The sequence below is a fragment of the Hemiscyllium ocellatum genome, chromosome 36 (genome assembly GCF_020745735.1).
Source record: "Hemiscyllium ocellatum isolate sHemOce1 chromosome 36, sHemOce1.pat.X.cur, whole genome shotgun sequence".
In the NCBI taxonomy this organism is placed as follows: Eukaryota; Metazoa; Chordata; class Chondrichthyes; order Orectolobiformes; family Hemiscylliidae; genus Hemiscyllium; species Hemiscyllium ocellatum.
The window spans coordinates 36340373-36363567 of NC_083436.1; the positions used below are offsets into that span (position 1 = coordinate 36340373).

The 23195-nt window shown below is 42.1% G+C and overlaps 1 protein-coding gene across 2 annotated transcripts in view; it reads right to left on the bottom strand.

Annotated features, from left to right (window-relative positions):
- Window positions 1–2921: 2921 nt before the first annotated feature.
- The window catches only part of LOC132833445 (probable E3 ubiquitin-protein ligase HERC3), a 64519-nt gene continuing 44245 nt past the window's right edge, over window positions 2922–23195 (bottom strand). For both annotated transcript variants that reach the window (XM_060851732.1, XM_060851733.1), the window contains 8 exons: window positions 22444–22560; window positions 20070–20207; window positions 16845–17011; window positions 15814–15880; window positions 12593–12678; window positions 9672–9855; window positions 9004–9103; window positions 2922–4895 (listed from right to left, as the gene is read on the bottom strand). In XM_060851732.1, coding sequence (XP_060707715.1) covers window positions 4675–4895; window positions 9004–9103; window positions 9672–9855; window positions 12593–12678; window positions 15814–15880; window positions 16845–17011; window positions 20070–20207; window positions 22444–22560 — 1080 coding nt within the window. In that variant the 3' untranslated portion in view covers window positions 2922–4674. The remainder of the gene's footprint in view (window positions 4896–9003; window positions 9104–9671; window positions 9856–12592; window positions 12679–15813; window positions 15881–16844; window positions 17012–20069; window positions 20208–22443; window positions 22561–23195) is intronic.

The following is a 23195-nucleotide window of genomic DNA, read 5'->3' on the forward strand; positions in this document are numbered from 1 at the left end:
TGAGAATGTAACTTGTAAAAAAAGTTTTGTGATTTACATATGAAAGAAGTGAAACTAACATGGTTACTCTAACAGATGAGAGACTTGACAAACAATCAAGGTATATTGCAATGTATAATTTCAGTAACATCACACTGTAAACTTTTGCTATAAATTCTGTATCTTACAATTGTGTACTCCACAACCACCTGATGAAGGAGCAGCGCTCCAAAAGTTAGTGTGCTTCCAATTAAACCTGTTGGGCTATAACCTGGTGTTGTGTGATTTTTAACTTTGTACACCTCAGTCCAACACCGCCATCTCTAAACCAAGGCACTGAGGCAGGCATTTTGAACAACCTGTTTGGCAGCCCGTGTGGCACTACTTCTGGGGTAATAGGCCTGATTCTAATTCGCACCCACCCAAAAATGTAGCCATTTAGCAACTCTCTGCCGATTCAGATTTGTGGAGTCAGAAAATTTCACGACTCTGTTTACCTAATTTGGGAAGAAAGATCTGGGCCAGAGTGAAGGCTTCCATTTGTGGCAATGATCAATATAAGATCATCAAGTAGAAGAAATACATGTATCCAGAGATTGAACATGGACTTCACTATCACAAGGAATGGTTGGAGCACACTATATAGGTGCATTAAATAGGAAGCCAGATAAGTATTCAGGAAGGAGGGAATGGAGAGTTATTCTGAGAGTTAGATAAGAAAGGGAGAAGGCCCAAATAGAGTATAATCACCAGCATAGATTGATTCAGTGGAATGACTTGTTCCTGTGTATTCAATATTGGATATCCTCAATGACATTGAAAGGGTAAAAGCTGAAAAGGTTAAATAGAGCTTCAGCGAGAAGTAAAATAAAAACAAATAAAACAGTAGATTAACATGTGCCTCCTAGACAGGATAGCAAAGTGCCAGAGTCAAAAAGCACAGTGCTGGAAAAGCACAGCTGGTCAGATAGCATCCAAGGAGCAGGAGAGTCAATGTTTCGAGCATAAGCACTTCATCAGGAATGTCCTGACAGGCTGTGCTTTTCCAGCACCACACGTTTTGACTCTGATCTCCAGCATCTGCAGTCCTCACTTTCTCCCAGCACAGTGCAAGGCCAGGAAGTGAGTGGTAGAACCAATCATGCAGTGGAGACTGCCCAATCAGCAGGATATGGGGAGGCCTACAATGTCTGATGTATGTCCTGTGGGAAACAAGTGACATCTGGTTAATATAAGGTTGTCAATTGATTGTTAGGAAGTGAATACATGACTTAGTGTATAAGAAATGAGAACTTGTGGATTTTTGCCAGAGCTCAGTCTTCGAATTTTCAATCTCTCGTGTACACATGAATAAAGGATCATGACCTGTACCGGAGTCTCCTAGGTGTATGAGAAGTTGAACAATCACAGTAATTCAATGTAATGTTACAGCCAGATAAGAAGTGGTGGACCAGTTTTCCACTTTTCTCACTAGTAGTTCGACCAAGTTTTGACTTTCTTTGTAAAAGGATGCTGAATTTCCAATCAAGTATACTTTTAACTTTATTTAGTCATGTATGAAATAGCCACAAAAGTATCCTCGAGTTAAACAAATTAGGGAAAACACACACACACACTCACAGAATGACATTACAGATACTTAACCTCGTCAAAATTAAGAATAAAAACTTGAGGAAAGGCAATAAAGGCTCACTCATTGTATCTATACGTGTTAGCTCTCATTGTAGTGATTGTTTTGCAGTATTGGTTAGTACGTTCTCCTGGAATCACTGTTTCTAGATCAAACTCTTCCTTTAAAATTCTTCAAGCTATAACCAGGTCTAACAGCTTAGAGAGAGATTTCAAAGGAGGGGTGTTTGTATTTGTGTTTGGCAGTTTCTATTCTCTCCCTGAATTCAAATTCAAGCACTCTCTATGTTGGTTGTATGTTCCAAAGAAACTTGAAGAATTGGGTGTCTCACATTAGTTTGTTTTCAGCCATTGTTTCATAGCAGAGGTGTTCTGCTTTATATATCCAGGTAGTTCTGGGATTAAGTGCGTTTCTGCTGTATGATTTGGCTAGAACGTCGCTGAAGAGTTAGGGAATGGTATTTTTGAGAACGCACTTCTCTGTTGGCATTAGCATGATCCCAGCAGGGATCGATTCCCGTGCTTTGTTCTTCACATGCGCTGATGTCCATGCTGTTCTGTGCATGTGTCAGGTGTCCGCACCGTTCTGGACATGCGGGACATTGGTGCTGGTCTTTGTGCCATTCTACACATGTGCCAATGGCCGCGAAGTCTCTGTGCCATTCCATGCATGCACTGTATCAGCTGCTCATAGAGCAGCTTTCTGTGAGAGATACTGTACAGGGAACAGGTTTCTTACAATTTTTAAATGTACTGTGTTAAATTTACTTTTGTTTCATTAACACATATGATTTCAACCTTCATTCAGGCTGTGCTATACTTTGTATTAGACTTTTGGTGATCTTTGCGTGACCGTGAGTGATTTTTTAGCTGGTCTGCGCCTAGCCCCACTTTTTCCCAGAGGCTCCATTATTTCTATTAAGTGATTTTCCATTCACTGGAACACAACTATGGCATTACAGCAGAACTACCTGTATGTCTCAGCCATTTCACTTGAATGATCTAGCCTCCATCTGAAGGAGATAAGAATGAGTCAATTCACACTTCCAGTCTTCATCTCAAGGAAATGTTATGCAGCTACAAAGTGAAACAAATTAGTTTTGGCCATCTTTGATTCCAGTCATACAGTCACAGTCATAGAGATGTACAGCATGGAAATAGACTCTTTGGCAGTCAATGTTCTTTGTTTCAGTAAAATCCCTTTTATCAGTTGAAACTACCTTTTAGTTTCAAATCTAACCCGTGACAATGATACTGTTTAATATTCCATATCACACATTTTCATAACAGTGACATGATACTACATTGTTCCTGACTTGGTTGCATTTGAAATTAGAACAGATCCACTTAAATTTATCTGAAGAAACTATATATTGTTCCAGATACTGTGCTAATTGGCATGATAGTCCTTTTTCTTAAAACAAAAATCAAGCTAGGATTAAACACTTGTCATGTCAGTAACATTCAAAGCATCTTTCAATCTGTCCCTGCTAAAAGCATGTGATCTCCCCCATTCTTTGAAAGGATTTAATTTTAAGGACATTTCCTTATGACAAGATGTTATACATTGTAGACTGTGAAGTGTGGAAGAAGAGTAGTTACAACTGGTTTACAAACTTAGTTGCACATGAATATAAATCATACTATGGCATCTGGGGAAATTAAATTCATTTAATTAATTTATGCGCTATTGCTAATGCTAGTATTACTACTGGTGACAACTAGGATTGATGCATCCTAGGTAGCATGGATTAGAAGTTAGCAAAAAGATAGGAAACAGAGGGTAAGGATAGATAGGCATTTCTCAGACAGGAGATGAGTTGAAAGTGGTGTTCCCCAGAGATCAGTGTTGGGCCTCTTACTTTTCTGATTTCTGTCAAGGATATGGCGATAGGTGTTGAGGGCAAAATCTCTAAATTTGCAGATGATACTAAGATGGGGAGAATAATAAGTTGTGAGGATGATGCTAAGGGACAGACATTTGTCAGATGAATTTCAATGCAGAGAAATGTGAGGTGAAGCATTTTGGTAGAAGGAACAGGACTTTACAGGTTCAAATGGCACAACTTTAAGGGGAGTACAGAATTAGAAGGTCCTTAGAATTCACATGCATGGTTCTCTTGAGGTGGCCAGGCAAGTTGAAACAGTTTTTAAGAAAGGTTATAGGATCCTTGGGTTTATAAATAGAGGCATAGATTATGAAACAGGAAGTGATGCTACACCTATACAAGTCATTGGTCAGACCAGATTTGGGGTAGTGCATTCAGTTTCTGGGCAACATATTGGAAGGATGTTAAAGCCCAGGAGGTAGTGAAAAGGAATTTTACTAGAATGATACCAGGAATGAGGTATTTTAGATACAATTAAAAATTTGTGAAATTGGGCTTATTCTTCTTGAAGCAGAAAAGTTTGAGGTGACCTTATTGAAATGTTCAAAACTATGAACAATTTTGACAGGTAGAGAAGGATATTCTGTTTCTACTAGTTGGTATGTCAGTAACTAGGTATCACAATTTCAAGACTGTCAGTAAGAGAGCTAAGAGTGAGATGAAGAGAAACTTTCTTTATTCAGGGGAGAGTTGTTCTGATTTGAAATACGCCACTTGGGAGAGCGGTGGAGGTTGATCCCCTTAGGAGATTCCACAAGACAGCTTGATATATATTTACAAGTGATGAATTTAGAGGGCTTCAGAATTTAGAGGGATGGAGAATGGGACTGGCTGGGTAGCTCTTTTGGGAGCCAGTACAGACATGATGTGCCAAATGGCTTCCATCTGTATTGGAAAATTCCATGATTTTATGACTATGAAACGACCAAAATGTTACAAAAACCCAACAAACTCACTAATATCTGCTGTTCTTACGAAATCTATACATGCCTGCAGACTCACAGAAATACAGATGGTTCTTTAACTTTTCCCTGAAGTGAACCAGCAGGTTGTGACACCGTAAGATGTTTGCTATCATGGGAATGAAATAAACACTGTGATGCAATTTACTTTTGTCCATAAAAGGCCTCAGTCAATATTTCTCAGATTACATAAAAATAGCCTCCAGCTGCAAACATTAGTCCCATATTATCGTGAATTCTTCACCAAATTTCATTGCATGAAGTAACTTCTCTCTGAGTATTTCGATGCTGCTATAGTTGGGAAGGTCCAGGGTCCTAGTACAAGTATAGGCACATGGATATGTGGAATCTGGTTCTTCACTCCTGTTGTTAATAATCTGAATTCTGAGATTACCAATCCCTCCCACTGGGATTCTGTCACTTCCGGTCAGGAAGGCTAGGAATGAAAAGGAGCAGACACAAATAAAAATCATATGCAGAAATAAGCAGACTTTTTTGTTTTGGAAAAAAACGAACATTATTCCCGACTGGTGGCCAAACCTGTATTTGCTACTTATCTTTGAGGAATGATAGCTGGAGCCCTGCACATCCCCAAATCATCAGAAGTCAGACAACACCAGGTTATAGATAAAAATGAGGACTGCAGATGCTAGAAACCCGAGTTTGGATTAGAGTGGTACTGGAAAAGCACAGCAGGTCAGGCAGCACCAAAGGAGCATGAGAATCGCTGTTTCGGGCAAAAGCCCTTCATCAGGAATAGAGGCAAGGAACCTGCAGGGTGGGGAGATAAATGGGAGGGGTGTGGCGAAAGTAGCAAAGAGTACAATAGGTGAATGGGTTGGGGATGGAGGCGATAGGTCAGAGAGGAGGATGGGGGAAGGTCGCAAAGAGTATAATGGATGAATGAGGGTGGGGATGAAGGTGATAGGTCAGAGAGGAAGGTAGAATGGATAGGTGGAAAGGAAGATAGGCTTGTAGGACAGGTCATGGGGACAGTGCTGAGCTGGAAGGTTAGAACTGGGGTGAGGTGGGGGGAGGGTTAATGAGGAAACTGGTGAAGTCCACATTGGGATTGAAGTGTTCCGAGGCGGAAGATGAGGCTTTCTTCCTCCAGGCATTGGGTGGTGAGGGAGCAGTGGTGAAGCAGGCCCAGGACGTCCATGTCCTTGGCTGAGTGGGAGGGGGAGTTGAAATGTTGGGCCACAGGGCGGTGTGGTTGATTGGTGCGGGTGTCCCAGAGATGTTCCCTAAAGCACTTTGTGAGGAGGCGTCCAGTCTCCCCAATGTAGAGGAGACTGCATCGGGAGCGATGGATACAATAAATGATATTGGTGAATGTGCAGGTAAAACTTTGATGGATGTGGAAGGCTCCTTTGGGCCTTGGATGGGGGTGAGGGAGGAGGTGTGGGTGCAGGTTTTGCAGTTCCTGCGGTGGCAGGGGAAGGTGCCAGGACGGGAGGGTGGGTTGTTGGGGGGCGTGGACCTGACCAGGTGGTCACGGAGGGAACGGTCTTTGCTGGGGATGGGGAGGGAGCAGATTATAGTCCAACAGGTTTATTTAAAATCACAAACTTTCAGAGTGTTGTCCCTTCATCAGCAGATAATATCAAATATGACTTTAGAAATCTGCTATAATCTTCAGTGCTAAAAACCTATACCTGCCTGGGGTTCTGAAGCATATGCATTTTGTGGTTGTGGCTGGCTTAATGCTCCCTCTTGGCACTGCCTACTGGTCCAAAATACATATCAGCTCACATTTTAAACTGAGAAAGCAGAAACATACAAATTAGGGAGTTTCTGCCCTTATTCCCTGCACCTTTGATCTTGTCTGCTGCAAGGTCAAAACACCAAGTAAGTTCAAGCTCCAGATATTTAACTTGACCAGTCCATATATTGCTATCTTTAAAACTGAATTTGAACTTCAAAGTGTCTGTAAAAATGCCAGAATATCAATTAAAAATAGATGGAATTTTACTTATTCGATCACTAGGATATTAATAGTTATCACAACATAGAATTCCTACAGTGTGGAAGCAGGCCATTTGGCCCATCGAGTCTGCATTGACCATCTGAAGAGCATCCTACCCAAACCCAACCCCGACTCCATTTCGAATGATGAACCTACCTAGCCTGCGCATCTATGGCCAATTTAACTTGGCCAATCCACTTAACCTGCACATCGCTGGACTATGGGAGGAAACCAGAGCACCCACAGGAAACCCACAGAGATACAGGGAGAATGTGCAAACTCCACACAGTCATCATAGCGTGGAATCAAACCTGGGTCCCTAGCATTGTGAGGCTACAGTGCTAACCACTGAGCCACAGTGCCAACGACAGGCAACATCAGCTCATAGATGAGGAGATTCAGTTACAAGAAGAGACTATGGAATCTAGGAGGCTCATAAATGTTAATGGAAAATGTGGGAGGTATTCCAAACTTTAAAGTGTTTAATACAGAAGGTAAAGATGAATGTTTTCCACTGGTAGGAGATCCTCTAATCAGAGAGTGCGTATTGAAGTTAATTTGCAAGGTCCAGAGGGATGTCAGGAAGAATTTTTCTCATGCAGTAAACTATGATGATCTGGAACACACTTGTAGAATGGGTAGTGAAAGGAAATTCAATAGCAACTTCCAAAATTTGGAACATTCTAACTCCTGCCGCCAACTGGGAAGGCACCAGAAATGGCAGCTGGCACGTAAGGAATTGGTCCTGATGCCTTTCCAGTCAGCAGCAGGAAAATTGGTGAAGTCTAAAACACTTTGGCATGTGGGTGTATGGACCAGGAAAAATTATAATCACTGGGTTGCAAGAAGGCATGGAGTTACCATAAAGGCAATCTGTGCAGTCTTCACGTTCAAAAAAGTAAACAATTTAATATTGGTCTAAATTAAAAGAGATGGTCACGTGCACAGCTGGTTCCCCATTTGAAAAATCTTTGAGGTGATTACATCAGGTGATTGAGAATTCCAGGTTCCAGGTTTGTGGCTGTGAGACCCATATAGGATGAGGAATTTTTTCAATACTTTATTATAAATACTTTTCTATGGATTTTCACTGTCAATTTCTCTACATGCAAGAGCATATATCTTTGGATTCCAAGACATGTTCTCATCTAAAATAATTGACTGCTGGGGGAAAATACCATTATTTTTGCCATTACTACAAAATAAGAGCAATCATTTTAGTCTGAAAAAATACTAGCTTTCAAAAACACAACTCAGGAATAGAAAGCTGACCTGCACTTAAAGGAGTCTGCCATTTTAAACAACCTGACACTGACACTGCTTCTGCACGTGTGCAGTAACTGCCCCGCCCCCCCAACCGTCCCTAGTGTTGTGGCATGAATAAATAGTCTTCTTGAATAGGACTACAGTGCAAGGCAGTGTAAGGGTGAGCAGGAAAGTGAGGCAAATTGAATATTTCTTCTGAACATTTTGGACCAAAACAGACCATTGCAAAATGGTATGATTGTTTAAAGATTTGGATGACTATATTAATAATTTCTCCTTCAAACAAAAGCATATTTTCCTTACTTGTTCACAGGATGTATGTCATTAGCTAATCTGTAATCGCTGTTGAGAATCTCACAAGGGTTATGGCACAGATGGAGGCTCATCATGCCAGCACCATCTCATTAAATGTTCATCATCGGCACGAGGTAATTGCTTGCTTTTTCCCCATATCCTTGCACATTATTTTTTATCCACATAAATCATCCAATACCCTCTTGAATGCCTCAATTGAACCTGCCTCCACCACTCTTCCATGGCAGTGCATTCCAGACCCTAACTACTCACTTTGTTCAAATGTTTTTACTCATTTCACCCTTAAAAAGGATGGCAGATAGGAAGGCCATCTTCAGCTGCCACCTTGAACCAGTGGGATCCATGTGATAGTATTGGAAGCGAGTTGCAGGATTTTGACCCAGTGAGCACAGGAATACCTATTCAATTCACGATGGTGCATGACTTAGAAAGAAGGCTGCACTTGGTAGTCTCCTCATGTGCAAGCACTCCTTGTTCTTCCAGGTATTAAAGATCATGAAGCTGTTGTCAAAGAAGCTTTGTCAAATTGCTGCAGAGTATCTCATAGATGATGTACAGTACTATCAGTGTATACTGGCTGCAAAGTGAATGAGTATTTAAGCTAGAGGATAGGGTGCTGATCAAACCTGTTGCATTATCTTGAACGGTGTTCAGCATCTGTTGGGGCTATAGTCCTCCAGGCAACTGGGGAGAATTTCATCACATTTCTGAGTTTTGCCTTTTGAATGGTCGACAGGCAATGGGAGAAGCTACTCAGATCAGAATTCCCAGCTCTGTCCTGCTATTCTGCCCACATATTTAAATGGCTGGTCCAGTTAAATTCCTGAACAATGATAAACCCTGTGATGTTGATATTGGGGGATTCAGAGATAGAAATGCCATTGAACATCAAGGGAAGAAAATTAGATTCTCTCTCATTAGTATTGGTATGACTTTGTAATGGGCCATGATGGGACACAAGTCTGTTTTATTAAAACACAATGAACATGTTTACCAAGAAATTGTTTCTTCATATCCTCAGACAGGTTTTCAAACACTTCCCAAAAATTCCTGACTATTGCATCAGTTCGTGCATATCCATCATAAATTGCATTCTGTAAAAACAACATAGAGATTAATAGAGATTGATCTGTTATCTCATATCTTTAGGTAGTTGAGGGGTGAGTTGAGATCTTTAAAATATTTAAGGGGAGTTTAATTTTCTTGAGTAAGGGATTTTGAACAGGGTGTTTGAAATGTTATTCAGGGTTAAAAATCAGGAACAAGATTTACATACAAGTGGCAAACTGTATCATACCCCAAATAAGGATATTGAATGTGGGGCTCATTGAAAATTAAGACTGAAATCAATGGATGTATGTTAGGTAAGCTTATCGAGGGATGTGGGTCAGATTTGCTTAAAAGGGAGAGGGCCAATGGATGAACCATGATCTAATTACATGGTGGAACAGATTTGAGGTAAATGACTTTCTTCTATTACACTTCCACCCAGTTGTACTTTCCACTGAAATTGAGTGACTAATACAATCCCCACTGGATGGTGTAGATTAAAAGTATCCAGTGATCATGATGAAGAATTTGTGTGTTTTGGACTTTAGAAGCTATTGTATTATCACACACACGTGCACAAACAACAAACAAAGTTAAATACAAGTGCCGCACCTGTTCCAGCAGCTCCCACTCGTACTTGGTGTTCCCCTGGATAACATCCCTTAGTTCTTCAGGTAGGAATATGTCCACAACTGGCAGTGAATAACGGCTCCTGAAACCTCGTGAAAAGGCTTCAAATTCTTGCTCTACAGTTGTGTTAAGCCTATAATCCACATAGGCATCAACAAACTGTTTTCTATTTTAAAATAAAATAGATTTAGGGAATGAATAATTTGCATATACTCCCTCAGCCTTTAAACTCAAGGGAATAAGTCTGATCTCCATTTATCCATGTATCATATCTACCAGATGCAAACGTTATTAAAATCTTATAGAAGTTTCCCATCTATCACTTAGGATCATATGAAATAGGAAAAGGAATAGGCCACACAGCCCATCAAGCCTGTTCCCCAATTAATTAAGATCATGGCTGATCTGATTGTGGCTCTAATTCCACTTTCCTGCCTGTCCTACTTGCCCTTGACTCCTTTGTAGAATTAAAGTCCAACTCAGTCTTGAACAATTCACTGTCTTTTCTGGAAGATAATTCCAAAGGTTAATAATACTAAGAGAAGAAATTTCTTCTCATTTCCATCTTCAATGGGAGACTCCTAATTTTTAACACTGCCCCCTAGCTTTAGATTCCCCATGAGGGAAAACTCCTGTCACCATCTACACTTCTTCGGGGGCCCTTCAAAATCCTTTACGTTTCAAAATCCTTTATGTTTCAATAAGATCACCTCTCATTCTTCAAAATCCCAATCACACAGAGCCCATCTCCTCAATGTATTTTCATAAGGTAGTTGCTTCATCCTGTGAATCAGTCTAGTGAATCAACAATGAACTGCTTCCCATGAAGGTAAAAAAAGAAAACTGCAACAGTACATGGGATTCTTGGTGTGGCTTCACTAATGTTCTGTATAGTTGTGGAAAGTGTAATGACTCATGCTGAAAGAGCCTGTATTTTCTTTGACTGTGTTTGCTGACACCGGTGCATGCCCCTTTAAATGGTTTCAGGGGTACGTGGTCCAGGAGTTCGGTGGGTGAGGCAAGGGGAGGGAAGAGGAGAAGAGGAAGATGGGGGAGGGGTGCAGAAAAGGATGACACATTCTCACTCCATCCTTCTGTGGCTTCTATAGTCCCTCCCCTTCCTCACTCCACACTACCCCCATCTTCACCCTACCCTTTTCCATCATCACTCAAAACCCCCCCCCATCCCCATGCTCACCCTGCTATGCTTCACTCCCCTCCTCACTTCCACCCTTCCCTATCCTTGCTCCCGTCCCCATACTCATTCTCCCACTTCCTGCATTCTCATTGTTACTCTCCTCACTTCCCCTTTCCCTTGCTTCTCCCACTTCATTTCCCCCTTCACCATCCTTACTTGCTGCATCCTCAATCCCTCCGCATCCTCAGTTCCCCAACATCCTTACTTCCAGTCCCCTATGTCCTCACTTCCCCCTGCCATATCCTAATTCCTTCACTTCCCCCATTCTCAGTCACCCCTGCTCCATGCAAGTGTTTTTCTGGATTAGCGGACATGCACAATTGCCCTGTTGCAGGTGTCTGCGGGATGTCTCTTTAAGAATAATTTAGACTGGGTTTTTAAAATTATTTATATTGGCTTTCTAATTATGACATCATTAGGTTCCAAGAAATGTCCACGTGACCTGTGGTTGTCATGGAGATAAGTGGCTAAGAAGCAAAGGCTAAAATGAAACAAGAAATGTTGGCTGACACCAATGATCTACTGATAATTTCCAAGTCTGCACGCCCACCTCCAATTGTTTCCATTCTGCACATGCACTTATGAAATTTAAAAAAGCTGATTTTAAAAGCATTTACAAAATAAATTTGCTTGATATTTGTTTTACATGTCCCAATGTATGCTTTCATTGAACTCTGTGTAATTTGCATGTTTACTAACTTTTAATCACTCAAATTAGTTCCACTTTTATTGCTTCTACCATGCATGCTCTTGCACGTCAGCAGGCACAGCCTAAATAAAAAGCAATGTGATTGTGTTTTCCCTGTTTGGCAGTTCCATGGACTGGGAATGTGTGCATTCTCCCTGAATGGAACAAATTTCAGTTTGCAGATCTCTGGTTCTGCAGCAGAGTTTTGAGAACAGAGACTGTGCTGCCTTGTACAATTAGCAAAGTCAGAATGCTGAAGACAAGAAGAGTGACAAACTGAGAATTGGACAATACCCTGCTGTTTCTGCCCATCAGATTGTTTAACAAAGTCAGACAGTAAGTCTCTGGGAATCTGTGCTATCAAGACTGTTGATATCTTCACGGGATGTGGGTGTCGCTGACTAGGCCAGCATTTAGTGCCCAACCCTATCTCCCAGAGGAGAGTTAAGGGTTGATCACATTGCTGTGTGTCTGGAGTCATATGTAGGCCAGACTAGGTAAGGACGGCAGTTTACTTCCATAAAGGACATTAGTGAACCACACCCTTTTTATCCCCAATGATTGACAAATGGCTTCACTGTCATCATAGACTCTTAATTTCAGACTTTTTTTTATTGAATTCAATTTCCACCACCTTTTGTGGCAGAATTTGAACCGAGACTACCAAAACATCTGAATAAACAGTCAAGCAATAATACCACTAGATTACTGGCTCCTGCAAGTGAGAGAGAGAGGGGTCATAGATGTATGCCCCTTGTTAATGGTAAATGTGTCCAGGCACTTCGGTCAGAATACAGCGACTGGCTAATACTACTCCTGGTGAAGCAATTGGATGGGAATAGAGAGATCTTACAAAATGAGAACAGGTTGGAAACACTGTTGGGTATCCATGGTCCTACATTATGTGGAAATCAATGCAAGTGCTGTGACTGCACAATTGTAAATGTAACTGATTAAAAAGCAAATCAATTCAGCAACATACAATGAAAAGGTTACCTTAATGAAGATTTTTTTTACCTATTATGCTTTTGAACTGGTGTGTTGTTACCATTAGGTATGAGTTCCTTCCTAGCTGTCATCCCATCAGCTGTTTCTATGGGAATCTGCACACAGAAAAAAGGGATACATTTTCTTTTGTTCCTGGCCTTTGTATTTTTTAAACATATTCAAAGTACATTCAAACTGCATCAACTTTAATGTTTGTTTATTTTCTTATGAATTTGATTAACTCTTGCCCAGAGTATTGTCCTCCAGGATGTTGTGAGCTTGGAATTGGGAGGGCTACTTAATTAATTAGGGTGGTGTGAGACCTGACCCTGTCACCTTCCTGCCTCCTCAGGATTTAGGTCTAGGAGGGAAAGGCTCTGAGTCCCATCCCACCACCAGTTGAGCCTCAATTAAGAACTACTTAAGGACTTCAGCTTGCTGTCATTGGGTACTGGCATCTGTCAAAACCTGACAGGTCAACCTCTACAGGCAGTATGTCCATTTTGGAAGGAGTGAAATGCAATCAGTGGTCAATTGAGGGGCTGGACATCATGTATGGGTAAGAGCCCACCCTTGCCCTGGACGTCCTTTGCCCCTCCAGGGTGTGACTTCTCTGGGTCCTCCACGATCATGGGTTCTCTTTCAGCAGCAGCTATCTGCTCTGATTGGTCACAATTTCAAGATAGTCAGCAAGACAGCTAGGAGTGAGATATGGAGAAACTCCTCGACTCAGTTGTTACGATTTGGAATAAGTTACCCAAGACAATGGTAAAGGCAGATCCCACAGTGGAGAACCACGAGGTATCAAAGCGGTTTCAATATTTGAAAGTGATTAATTTATGGAGATAGAGCTGGAAAATGGGACTAGTTGGGTAGCTCTTTTGGGAGCCAGTATAGACATAATAGTTTGAATAGCCCCCTTTCGTACTGTAAAGGTCTATGATTCTATAGTCGACAGCTCAGATCAGGCAGGCCATCCAACCCAGGGGCCTTAACTCGGGGCAAAGACACACTAGTGGGCTTGCAAAGGCCTGATTGAAGTTAGATTTGAGCTGAAAATGTGTTGCTGGAAAAGCGCAGCAGGTCAGGGAGCATCCAAGGAGCATGAGAATCGTCGTTTCGGGCATGAGTCCTATAGAAGGGCTCATGCCTGACACGTCGATTCTCCTGCTCCTTGGATGTTGCTTGACCTGCTGCGCATTTCCAGCAACACATTTTCTGCTCTGATCTGCAGACCTCACTTTCTCCTTGGAGTTAGATTTGTCCAGCCATCCCTGGAACACAGTATTGGTCTCTCACCATCCCTTTGGCAGACTGGTGAGATCATTGTCGTTTCAAATCGGATTCTGTCCGTTCACACTCTGTCAAGCACTGAGTTTATCAAATGGCTTTGTTTCTAGTGAGTGACTATGAGAATAAACGTATTGTCCCAACCTCACCACTGAGTCAGGCATATTTCATATGGTGGCCCAGCCTATTTCTGAGGGGTGTGGCAATTGATAAGGCTCAGAAAAAGGAGGCAGAATTAAAAGGAGTTGGAAAAGACTTGAAGAATGGTCGCTATAAAAGAAAATTTCATCAGTAAATGAGATAGCCAAGCAGTAAATGGGATATCAAGAGCTCACTGTTCTCTCCCAACATTCTCCTGAGTAACTTGTATAAAGGTGTTTCCATGAGGCCAGTCATCAGTTTTAACTTCTTTTGACCATCTCATTAGCTGTATATGATACCAAAGGTAGAGCACATCAAAGATGGAAATCTGAAAACTTAAGCAGGAATTGTAGGAAGTGCTCAAGCAGCCTATAGCTTCTAGATGGAGAATGGTTCAGAACTGTGACTGGGGGGGGGACAAGGGTCTCATGAAGGAACAGGCCTTTTCAGAAGGTTAGAAGTGAGGAGATGGAAGATATGTTTGGTGGTGGCTTCATGCTCAGGATGGTGGAAATGACAGGGGAATGTGCATTGAATCTGGAGGTCAGTGGTGTAGATGGTAACACCACTGAGGAACATCATTGTGATTCTGCAAGGGAACAGAAGAGAACAGGCAACAACAGAAGTGTGAGATAGAGTGGACATGTCAAAGGACCTGTTAACCACAGTGAACACAAAGGTAGGAGGGAAAATCCTTGACTGAGGCAAAGGGAATATACTGGGAATGCTAATGTGGAAGTCTGTCTTGTCAGTTATGACAAAGATCACAGCACCTTGCAGAATGGAATAAAAATTTTGTAGGATATTAGGTATGAGGGAATATGCTCAAGGTCTATCTCTCAGAACCAAAATGAGAAGTCAAGGAAGAGTTGGTAATGGAGTACACAAAAGGATAATGACAGCAAACATGATGAAAATCTCCAGTTCAGGGTGAGGGCAGGACTTGCTATCGATATTGTCATCAATACACCAGGAAAGACTGGTGAAGATGGTAATGAGTAGAACAGGAACAAGGAATGCTTCATATCCCCTACAGAAAGGCAAGCCGAGTGAGGACACATGCAGATGGTCTTAACAACACCTTTAACTTGGGAGGAACTAAGTTGTCAGATAAATGAAAAGAACCAATTTTACCAGGTAGATGAGGGTAGTGGTGGATGGCAATTGCCTGGCCTTCCATTCAAGGAAGACTAGGAGAGCACTGATTGTTCTGAATGGAGGTATGAAGAAATTGGAAATTGGTGGTGAAATGAGGATGGCTAGGGCCAGGAAACCAGAGGCTGTTGATATGATGGATGGCATTCAAAGAGTTACTGATCGAGGAGGGAAGATGCAAGATTGGGGATATATGCTAAAAATAAATAAGCTCTGTGAGGACAGGAATCAACTGAAAGAATGGGCCACCTAAGAGCAGTCTTCTTTGTGGATCTTGGTGGAAAGGAGGAAGATATTAAAGACTCCATGGGTGTTATTCAAAGAAGGGCAGCGTCCTGTTAGATATTTGTTTTAAGAAAAATCTTGTAGAACCAGCTGCAATCTTTCCCATTCCCTGGCCCAATATTTGCCTCAAAACCACTCCTGGCATGTGGTTGAAACGTACCTTCCAATATGGGCTAGAAACCTGGGGAATCAAGGCAGGTGCCTACAGACCTGAAGCCCGCTGTTGAGCCTTCTTGGTCAGTATGTGCACTGCTTGCATTCTGATGCTTCTGAGTGTACTAGTCCTATTTCCCTGATCCCTCTGGTTGTTTTGTTGCCTTTCCATTTTCAGTCAATTTCAAAATGAACTGATTAGCGACATAGTACAGAAGTAAACTTACTGTAAAATCCAGATAAAATGTCTCTTCAATATCATCATACTCATAGTCAAGGACATCCTGGAGTGATCTGTATTAACAGGAAAAAAGCATACTGAAATTGAAAATGAACTGTATTGCCAGTTTCAAAGCATGATTTATTTAGATTATGCAGTTAATTGTAAAGTGGTTAATATCCATTGATCAGAAAGTGCTCATCAAAACAGACTTAAAACACAGTACTTATGGCTAACTTGTGCCAAGACATTGTAAAAATCTGAAGAACAGGCACAGTTATATTTTCTGTTGTGAATTTGAGACAAGGATGCAAGGTCCATTTTTACAGAAATGTCAGCAGTAAGATCAGCAAGCAGGAGTAGGTCATTCAGCTCACTGAGCTTGCTCTATAATCTCTCTCCTACACAATAACATCATGGCTTGTGGCCTTAATTCCAGTTTCATGCCTGTCCCCATAAACCCTGACTTTGTTGCAGAACAAAAATGTGTCTAACTCAGTCTTGAATATATTCAAATGATCCAACCCCTCCCGCTCTCTGTGGAAGAGAATTCAGAAAGCTAAAAGTAAAATTGCCATAGATCTACCGGACCATAAAGCTGCTCTCTCATTAGACAGAGGGTGAGGGTGAGAAAGAGTGAGTCCTTCATGGTAAACTGAGCTAGAGCAGGAATTGAACATGTGTTGTAGGTATCTGCATCACAAAGAACCCACCATCTAACTGAGCTAACCAACTCCTGTGCAAACTAATGACCCTCAGAGAAAAAATTCCTTTAATTTCAGTTTTAAGAGGGAGATTCATTAATTCTAAATTGTGTCCTGGTTCTAGATTCCCCAATGAGTGGAAACATCCTCCCAGTAGTCCCCCTGTCAAGCCCTCGCAGAAACTTACACCTTTCAGCTAAATAACCATCCATTTTTCAAATCTCTAAAGTGTATAAGCCTAACCTGCTTAACCTTTCCTCCTAAGACAATGGCACAAGTTTAAGGTTGAGATAATTTGGTGGATTAAAGCAAGAGAAGTTTGGAATTCACTCACTTTCCTTCTGTTGGCGAGAGTTCCTTCAAATCGTCCAATGTTGGCGGCACGTGAAGCAGCTTTTTGTACAAAGCCAACGGGAAGTGAAAATTGCAAATGAAACCATTGGACACAACAAATCGGCAGAGAATTCCCAGCAGATAAAATGCATCATCCATCTCTGGTTCCTATTGCATATTTTGAATATAAAAAATTGCATAATTCTTGCATAAAAAGTCTCTGTAACATTTCTGACAGCAAAATCCAATTTCAGTTGACACCACGAGAACCATTCCCAAATTGTGTGCTCTCAGATGGTGGCCTCACCTGCCAGGTGGGTTTACTGAAAAATCTCAATGTGAGTTCGGGATGATGTTCCAATGATTAATCAACCTATTCACAATATCATGCATATTGTGATTCATGCTCTTCAGAGTGTGAGATTCCCCATAAAGAGCTCAAGAGATGGGAGCTGTCATGGCACTGAAGAACTATTCAGATGAACACTTGAAATGCTACAGCCTATAAGGTTTCAGGCCAAGTTCTACATAAAAAGAGATTAGTATTAATGGATGTTTGATGGTTTCGACAAGATGGGCTGAAGGGCCTCTTTCTGTTGTGTAAAAACGCTCTAAAACACCATAGCTCAGGTACTTGCAGGAAACAAGACACTTGAATTACCAACAGGAATACGGTCAGAGCAACATCCCTTTAATAAGCCTGAATAGATGTCCATGGCTGCAGGGTCCTGGTTCACATACTGTACCTTGACGCCATATCTTGACACGTTCACAATCGATATGTGGAGCTTGTTCAAGGATCAACTATTGAGTGTCCTGTCAGGCAGGGAGGAAAGGGTCATGTGAGGGAGCCGTGGTTTAATAAGGAATTGGAATCCCTTGTTAAAGGGAAGAGGGCGGCCTATGTAAAGATGAGGCATGAAGGTTCAATTGGGGCGATTGAGACTTATAAGGTAGCCAGGAAAGATTAGATTAGATTACTTACAGGGTGGAAACAGGCCCTTCGGCCCAACAAGTCCACACTGACCCGCCGAAGCACAACCCACCCAGACCCATTCCCCTGCATTTACCCCTTCACCTAACACTACGGGCAATTTAGCATGGCTAATTCACCTAACCTGCACATCTTTGGATTGTGGGAGGAAACCGGAGCACCCAGAGGAAACCCACGCAGACATGGGGAGAATGTGCAAACTCCACACAGACAGTCGCCTGAGGTGGGAATTGAACCCGGGTCTCTGGTGCTGTGAGGCAGCAGTGCTAACCACTGTGCCACCATGCCGCCCCAAAGAGAGAGCTAAGAGCAGCAAGGAGGGGACATGAGAAGTCCTTGGTTGGTAGGATTAGGGAAAACCCAAAAGCTTTCCATAGGTATGTCAGGAATAAAAGAATGACTAGGGTAGGAATAGGTCCAGTCAAGGATAGTAGTGGGAAGTTGCGCATGGAGGCTGAAGAGATTGGAGAGACACTGAATGAATACTTTTCATCAGTATTCACTCAGGAACAGGACATTATTGCCGATGTGAATATTGAGTCACAATTAATTAGAATGGATGGCTTTGAGGTATATAGGGAAGAGGTGTTGGAAATTCTGGAAATGGTGAAAATAGATAAGTCCCCTGGGCCTGATGGCATTTATCCTAGGATTCTCTGGGAAGCAAGGGAGGAGATTGCAGAGCCATTGGCCGTGATTTTTATGTCCTCATTGTCTACAGGAATAGTGCCAAAAGACTGGAGGATAGCAAATGTGGTTCCCTTGTTCAAGAAGGGGAGTAGGGATAACCCTAGTAACTATAGGCCGGTGAGTCTCAATTCTGTGTGGGCAAAGTCTTAGAGAGAATTGTAAGGGATAGGATTTATGAACATCTGGATAGGAATAACGTGATCAAGGATAGTCAGCATGGTTTTGTGAAGGGCAGGTCGTGCCTCACAAACCTTATTGAATTCTTTGAGAAGGTGACTAAGGAAGTGGACGAGGGTAAAGCAGTAGATGTGGTGTATATGGATTTTAGTAAGGCGTTTGATAAGGTTCCCCCGGTAGGCTACCGCAAAAAATATGGAGGTATAGCATTGAGGGTGTGTTAGAGATTTGGATTAGGAATTGGCTGGCTGGAAGAAGACAGAGGGCAGTAGTTGATGGTACAGGTTCATCTTGGAGTGCAGTTCTGCAAGGATCTGTTTTGGGACCATTGCTGTTTGTCATTTTTATAAATGACCTGGAGGAGGGGCTAGAAGGTTGAGTGAGCAAGTTTGCAGATGATACCAAAGTCGGTGGAGTTGTTGACAGTGAGGAAGGATGTGGCAGGTTACAGCGGGATATAGATAAGCTGCAGAGCTGGGCAGAAAGGTGGCAAATGGAGTTCAATGTAGGTAAGTGTGAAATGATTCACTTTAGTAAGAGTAACAAGAAGATGGGGTACTGGGCTAATGGTCGGATACTTGGTAGTGTGGCTGAGCAGAGGGATCTTGGTGTCCATGTACACAGATCTCTGAAAGTTGCCACCCAGGTAAATAGTGCTGTGAAGAAGCCATATGGCGTACTGGCTTTTACTGGTAGAGGAATTGAGTTCCGGAGTCCTGAGGTCATGTTGCAGTTGCGGCCGCATCTGGAGTATTGTGTGCAGTTTTGGTCGCCATACTATAGGAAGGATGTGGAGGCACTGGAACGGGTGCAGAGGAGTTTTACCAGGATGTTACCTGGTATGGTAGGAAGATCGTATGAGGAAAGGCTGAGGCACTTGGGGCTGTTTTCATTGGAGAAAAGAAGGTTTAGGGATAACTTGATAGAGGTGTACAAGATGATTAAGGGTTTAGATAGGGTTGACAATGAGACCCTTTTTCCACGTATGGAGTCAGATATTACGAGGGGGCATAGCTTTAAATTAAGGGGTGGTAGGTATAGGACTGATGTTAGGGGTAGATTCTTTACTCAGCGAATTGTGAGTTCATGGAATACCCTGCCAGTAGCAGTAGTGGACTCTCCCTCTTTATGGGCATTTAAATGGGCATTGGATAGGCATATGGAGGATAGTGGGCTAGTGTAAGTTAGGTGGGTCAGCGCAACATCGAGGGCTAAAGGGCCTGTACTGCGCTGTATTTTTCTATGTTCCATGTTCTATCTACAAAATCCACTTTTTCTGGGCATGGGAGTATAAAAGTAGTGATAAAAGTATTCTGAAATTTCTGATGGCTATTTTTACAAAGCACACACTACAACAAGCCTTACCCGGCTGGGAAACCAAAGCAGCCCCGATTCTTCGTGTTGCTGAAATATCTGCCCATTGCTATGTAGTTCTCGACCAAGAAGGGTGAAGAATTCCTGCGTCACCCCATAACCAAAACTGTCTTCCCCTGTAAATTCAACCTGTACTGGCAGAAATCAAGATTAAAACATTAATGCCAACTGAAATATTGACTAGTGTATCTTTTGATGTCCCTTTGAGTAAAATTTAGTGGAGCCTAGTAGGTCATCCTATTAGAGGGATGGAGTGGACTGGGAGAAATTGGATATAGGTTCCTGCATTAGATTCCCAATGTCAGGAAACCTATCCACACAATTAAATCCAGGGCAGGAAGGGCCCATTGGGAGCAGGATGCCAGCTAGGTTCATTAACAGGCTGACAAAAATGTCAATTACAACTCAGCTGACTGGAATGCAGCGGTGGGTGAGGGATATAAATGAGATATGCACAGCTTGCATGTGCCTCCATAAAAGCTTTATGGCAAACGGTAAGGTTTGACTCATTGTTGAGGTGTACCTTCTCATCGACAGGCACTGTGTGCCTGAAATGAGGGGCCCAAAAAGGTGGGTAGGCAGGTGACACACACAAACACAACACACCAACCTGGCCTCACTTATTTGTCTCCAGTGACGATGCTTTGGCTTGGCCTTGGTACATTATACACACAAAAATCAGGCAAAAGAGAAGGCCCCCACAGCGTTGCCCCCATTGTCAAGCAAGATCATGGTTGATCTGATTTTCCACATTCTCACCTCCCCCTTGCTTAACCTCTATTCCTCTTGCCCATCAGTTATCAGCACCAGCCACTGCCCAAGGTGGGGGTTATGGCAGTGTGGTGGTATTGGATGAGATGGGGTGAATTTTGAGCCCTGGGATCTTTGATCCTGCATGACACCCATGGCTTCATTCATTAATTGTAAGGGTCTCACTGCATGACTTAGATCTAGGCTTTGCTCCTCAAACACAATTAGGTCATTCAGTCCATCAAGTTCACACTGACCATCCTAAGAGCATTCCACTCTCCATATACCTGTAATCCTGCATTTCCTATGGCTAATCCACCTAACCTGGACATCCTTGAACTGTGGGGGAAAACCAGAGTACTGGAGGAAACCCACGTAGACACAGGGAGAATGTGCAAACTCCACACAGACAATTGCCCAAGCATGTAATCGAATCTCGGCCCCTGGCACTGAGAAGCAGCTGTGTTAACCATTGGGCCATCATGACACCCACAAAGTCTGGAGATTCTTCCACATTTCAGAGGTGTTGTGAGTTTACGATCAACCAAATATGCTTGTTGTTCTAGCTTAGTTCCCACTGACCAATACTCTCTCCATCAGGGGAGCACAACCAAGAGCCAATAAGGCACCACAGGCATGTTAATTGATCCCCCATGGCACTGCACATTAGAGAATGTTGTAAGTGGGGACTATGACTGCCGGTCTATAGCCACATCCTGTGAATGACTTTAAAAGGAGAAATAGGCCAAAAACAGAAAAGCCTGAGCTGGCCCCTTTGTTTGTCTTAAAGGCCAGGGAATTGCCAACACCAGACTAAAGTGAAGCCATATTCAGCAAGCGCTCGATCTCAAATCTGCTCTAGAACATGGAGGTTGTTACAGCAGGAATTAAGTTGCAGGGGATAAAGAAACAGGACGCACGATGAGTGTCTTCTTTATTACAACTGCAGAGACTTCAACCTTTGTAAGCACTGAGAGTCAGGGATGGTGTGTGGGCATAAAATATAGGAAAGACTGATCATTTCCAAACAGAGCCAAATCCATGTGGGAGAAAGGATAAATACGGTATAGCTCCATGGGATTGAGAGGTGGGAAACTCAAGGAAGAGTGAGGGAATCTAGTGAAGCGGTGATAGTGAGGGAGTGAGGAGTTTGGGATATGAACAACAAATGGGAAATGGTCATCTCGAAGGGGGAAGGCAGCAAATAAAAAGAGGATTTTTCAACCAGAAACATAATATATCCTTATTGCATGCTTTCGAATGAGAAAATGGTTTTATTCTGTATGTGAAACTTTTTTTTAAGGATTAACAAATAAGGGATCCTGCTCATCCTACACACTAGTATCGAAAATAACTTCCAACTCTTTGGTCTGTTCTGTGGAAAATCATCTCTGCAAAGCAATTCAACTTATGTTTCCTAAAGTGAAATAAGTTCTCACAAAGCAGTGATCGAAATTATTTTGAAATGGAATCTAAAATTACAGCTTTTGACTTTGCGTGCAATGCTAATATTAAAACTACTTTCATGTCATCTTGACTAGTTGTGGTCAGATGCAAAAAAAAGTCACAAGTGATAATGAATCCTAGTCGTCCAATGAATTGTAGCAGTCAATACCTGGAATGCAGCATATTGATCCCCTGTTCCTTGGGACCTTAAATTGTCCAGGACATCTCGGAGAACTGCATCTCTGGAAACCTCCAGCGATAATATTGGCTCAGATATAAAGGCTTGCTGAAATAAATTATTTCACATGTAAGTTCCACTTTACAAGTGCACATAGGAAGAAAGAGAGAAAACACATGGTGGTGACCTCAGGACCAACACAGGAATTGAACCTACACTGTTGACGTCGCTCTACATTACAAACCAGCCATTGAGCCAACTGAGCTAATTCAACATAGACTAACATGTATTATGCTTCACAACTAACTGACGAAGGAGCAGTGCTCCAAAAGTTAAAGTTTCCAAATAAACCTGTGGGACTATAACCTGGTGTTGTGTGATTTTTAACACTCTCTAATGGGAGAGAGATGGTTTTGTCCTATGGGACCATGGCTACTCTACCAGTGAATGAGTCACACAGTTTCCTTTCCATTGTGTATGAAGACAGCTGATTGTAATATTTTATGTGGGCCTTACAGTATGTCTACAGTAGTGAGTAGAGTGGGTTCTTTCTTGATTATATGTTTTGTTAATTTATATCTCTTGATTAAACTTAAAAATATAAGCCAAAAGTATTTATTTAACCTGGAACAGCATTTTGTTGAGGAATAAGACAGAGCTATTTTCTGGGTCTGTAGATTGAAAGAAACCTTCAGTCAAGTGAAATGCTCTTCTTGTCGGATGTGGGAGTTTAGGGAGAGTTG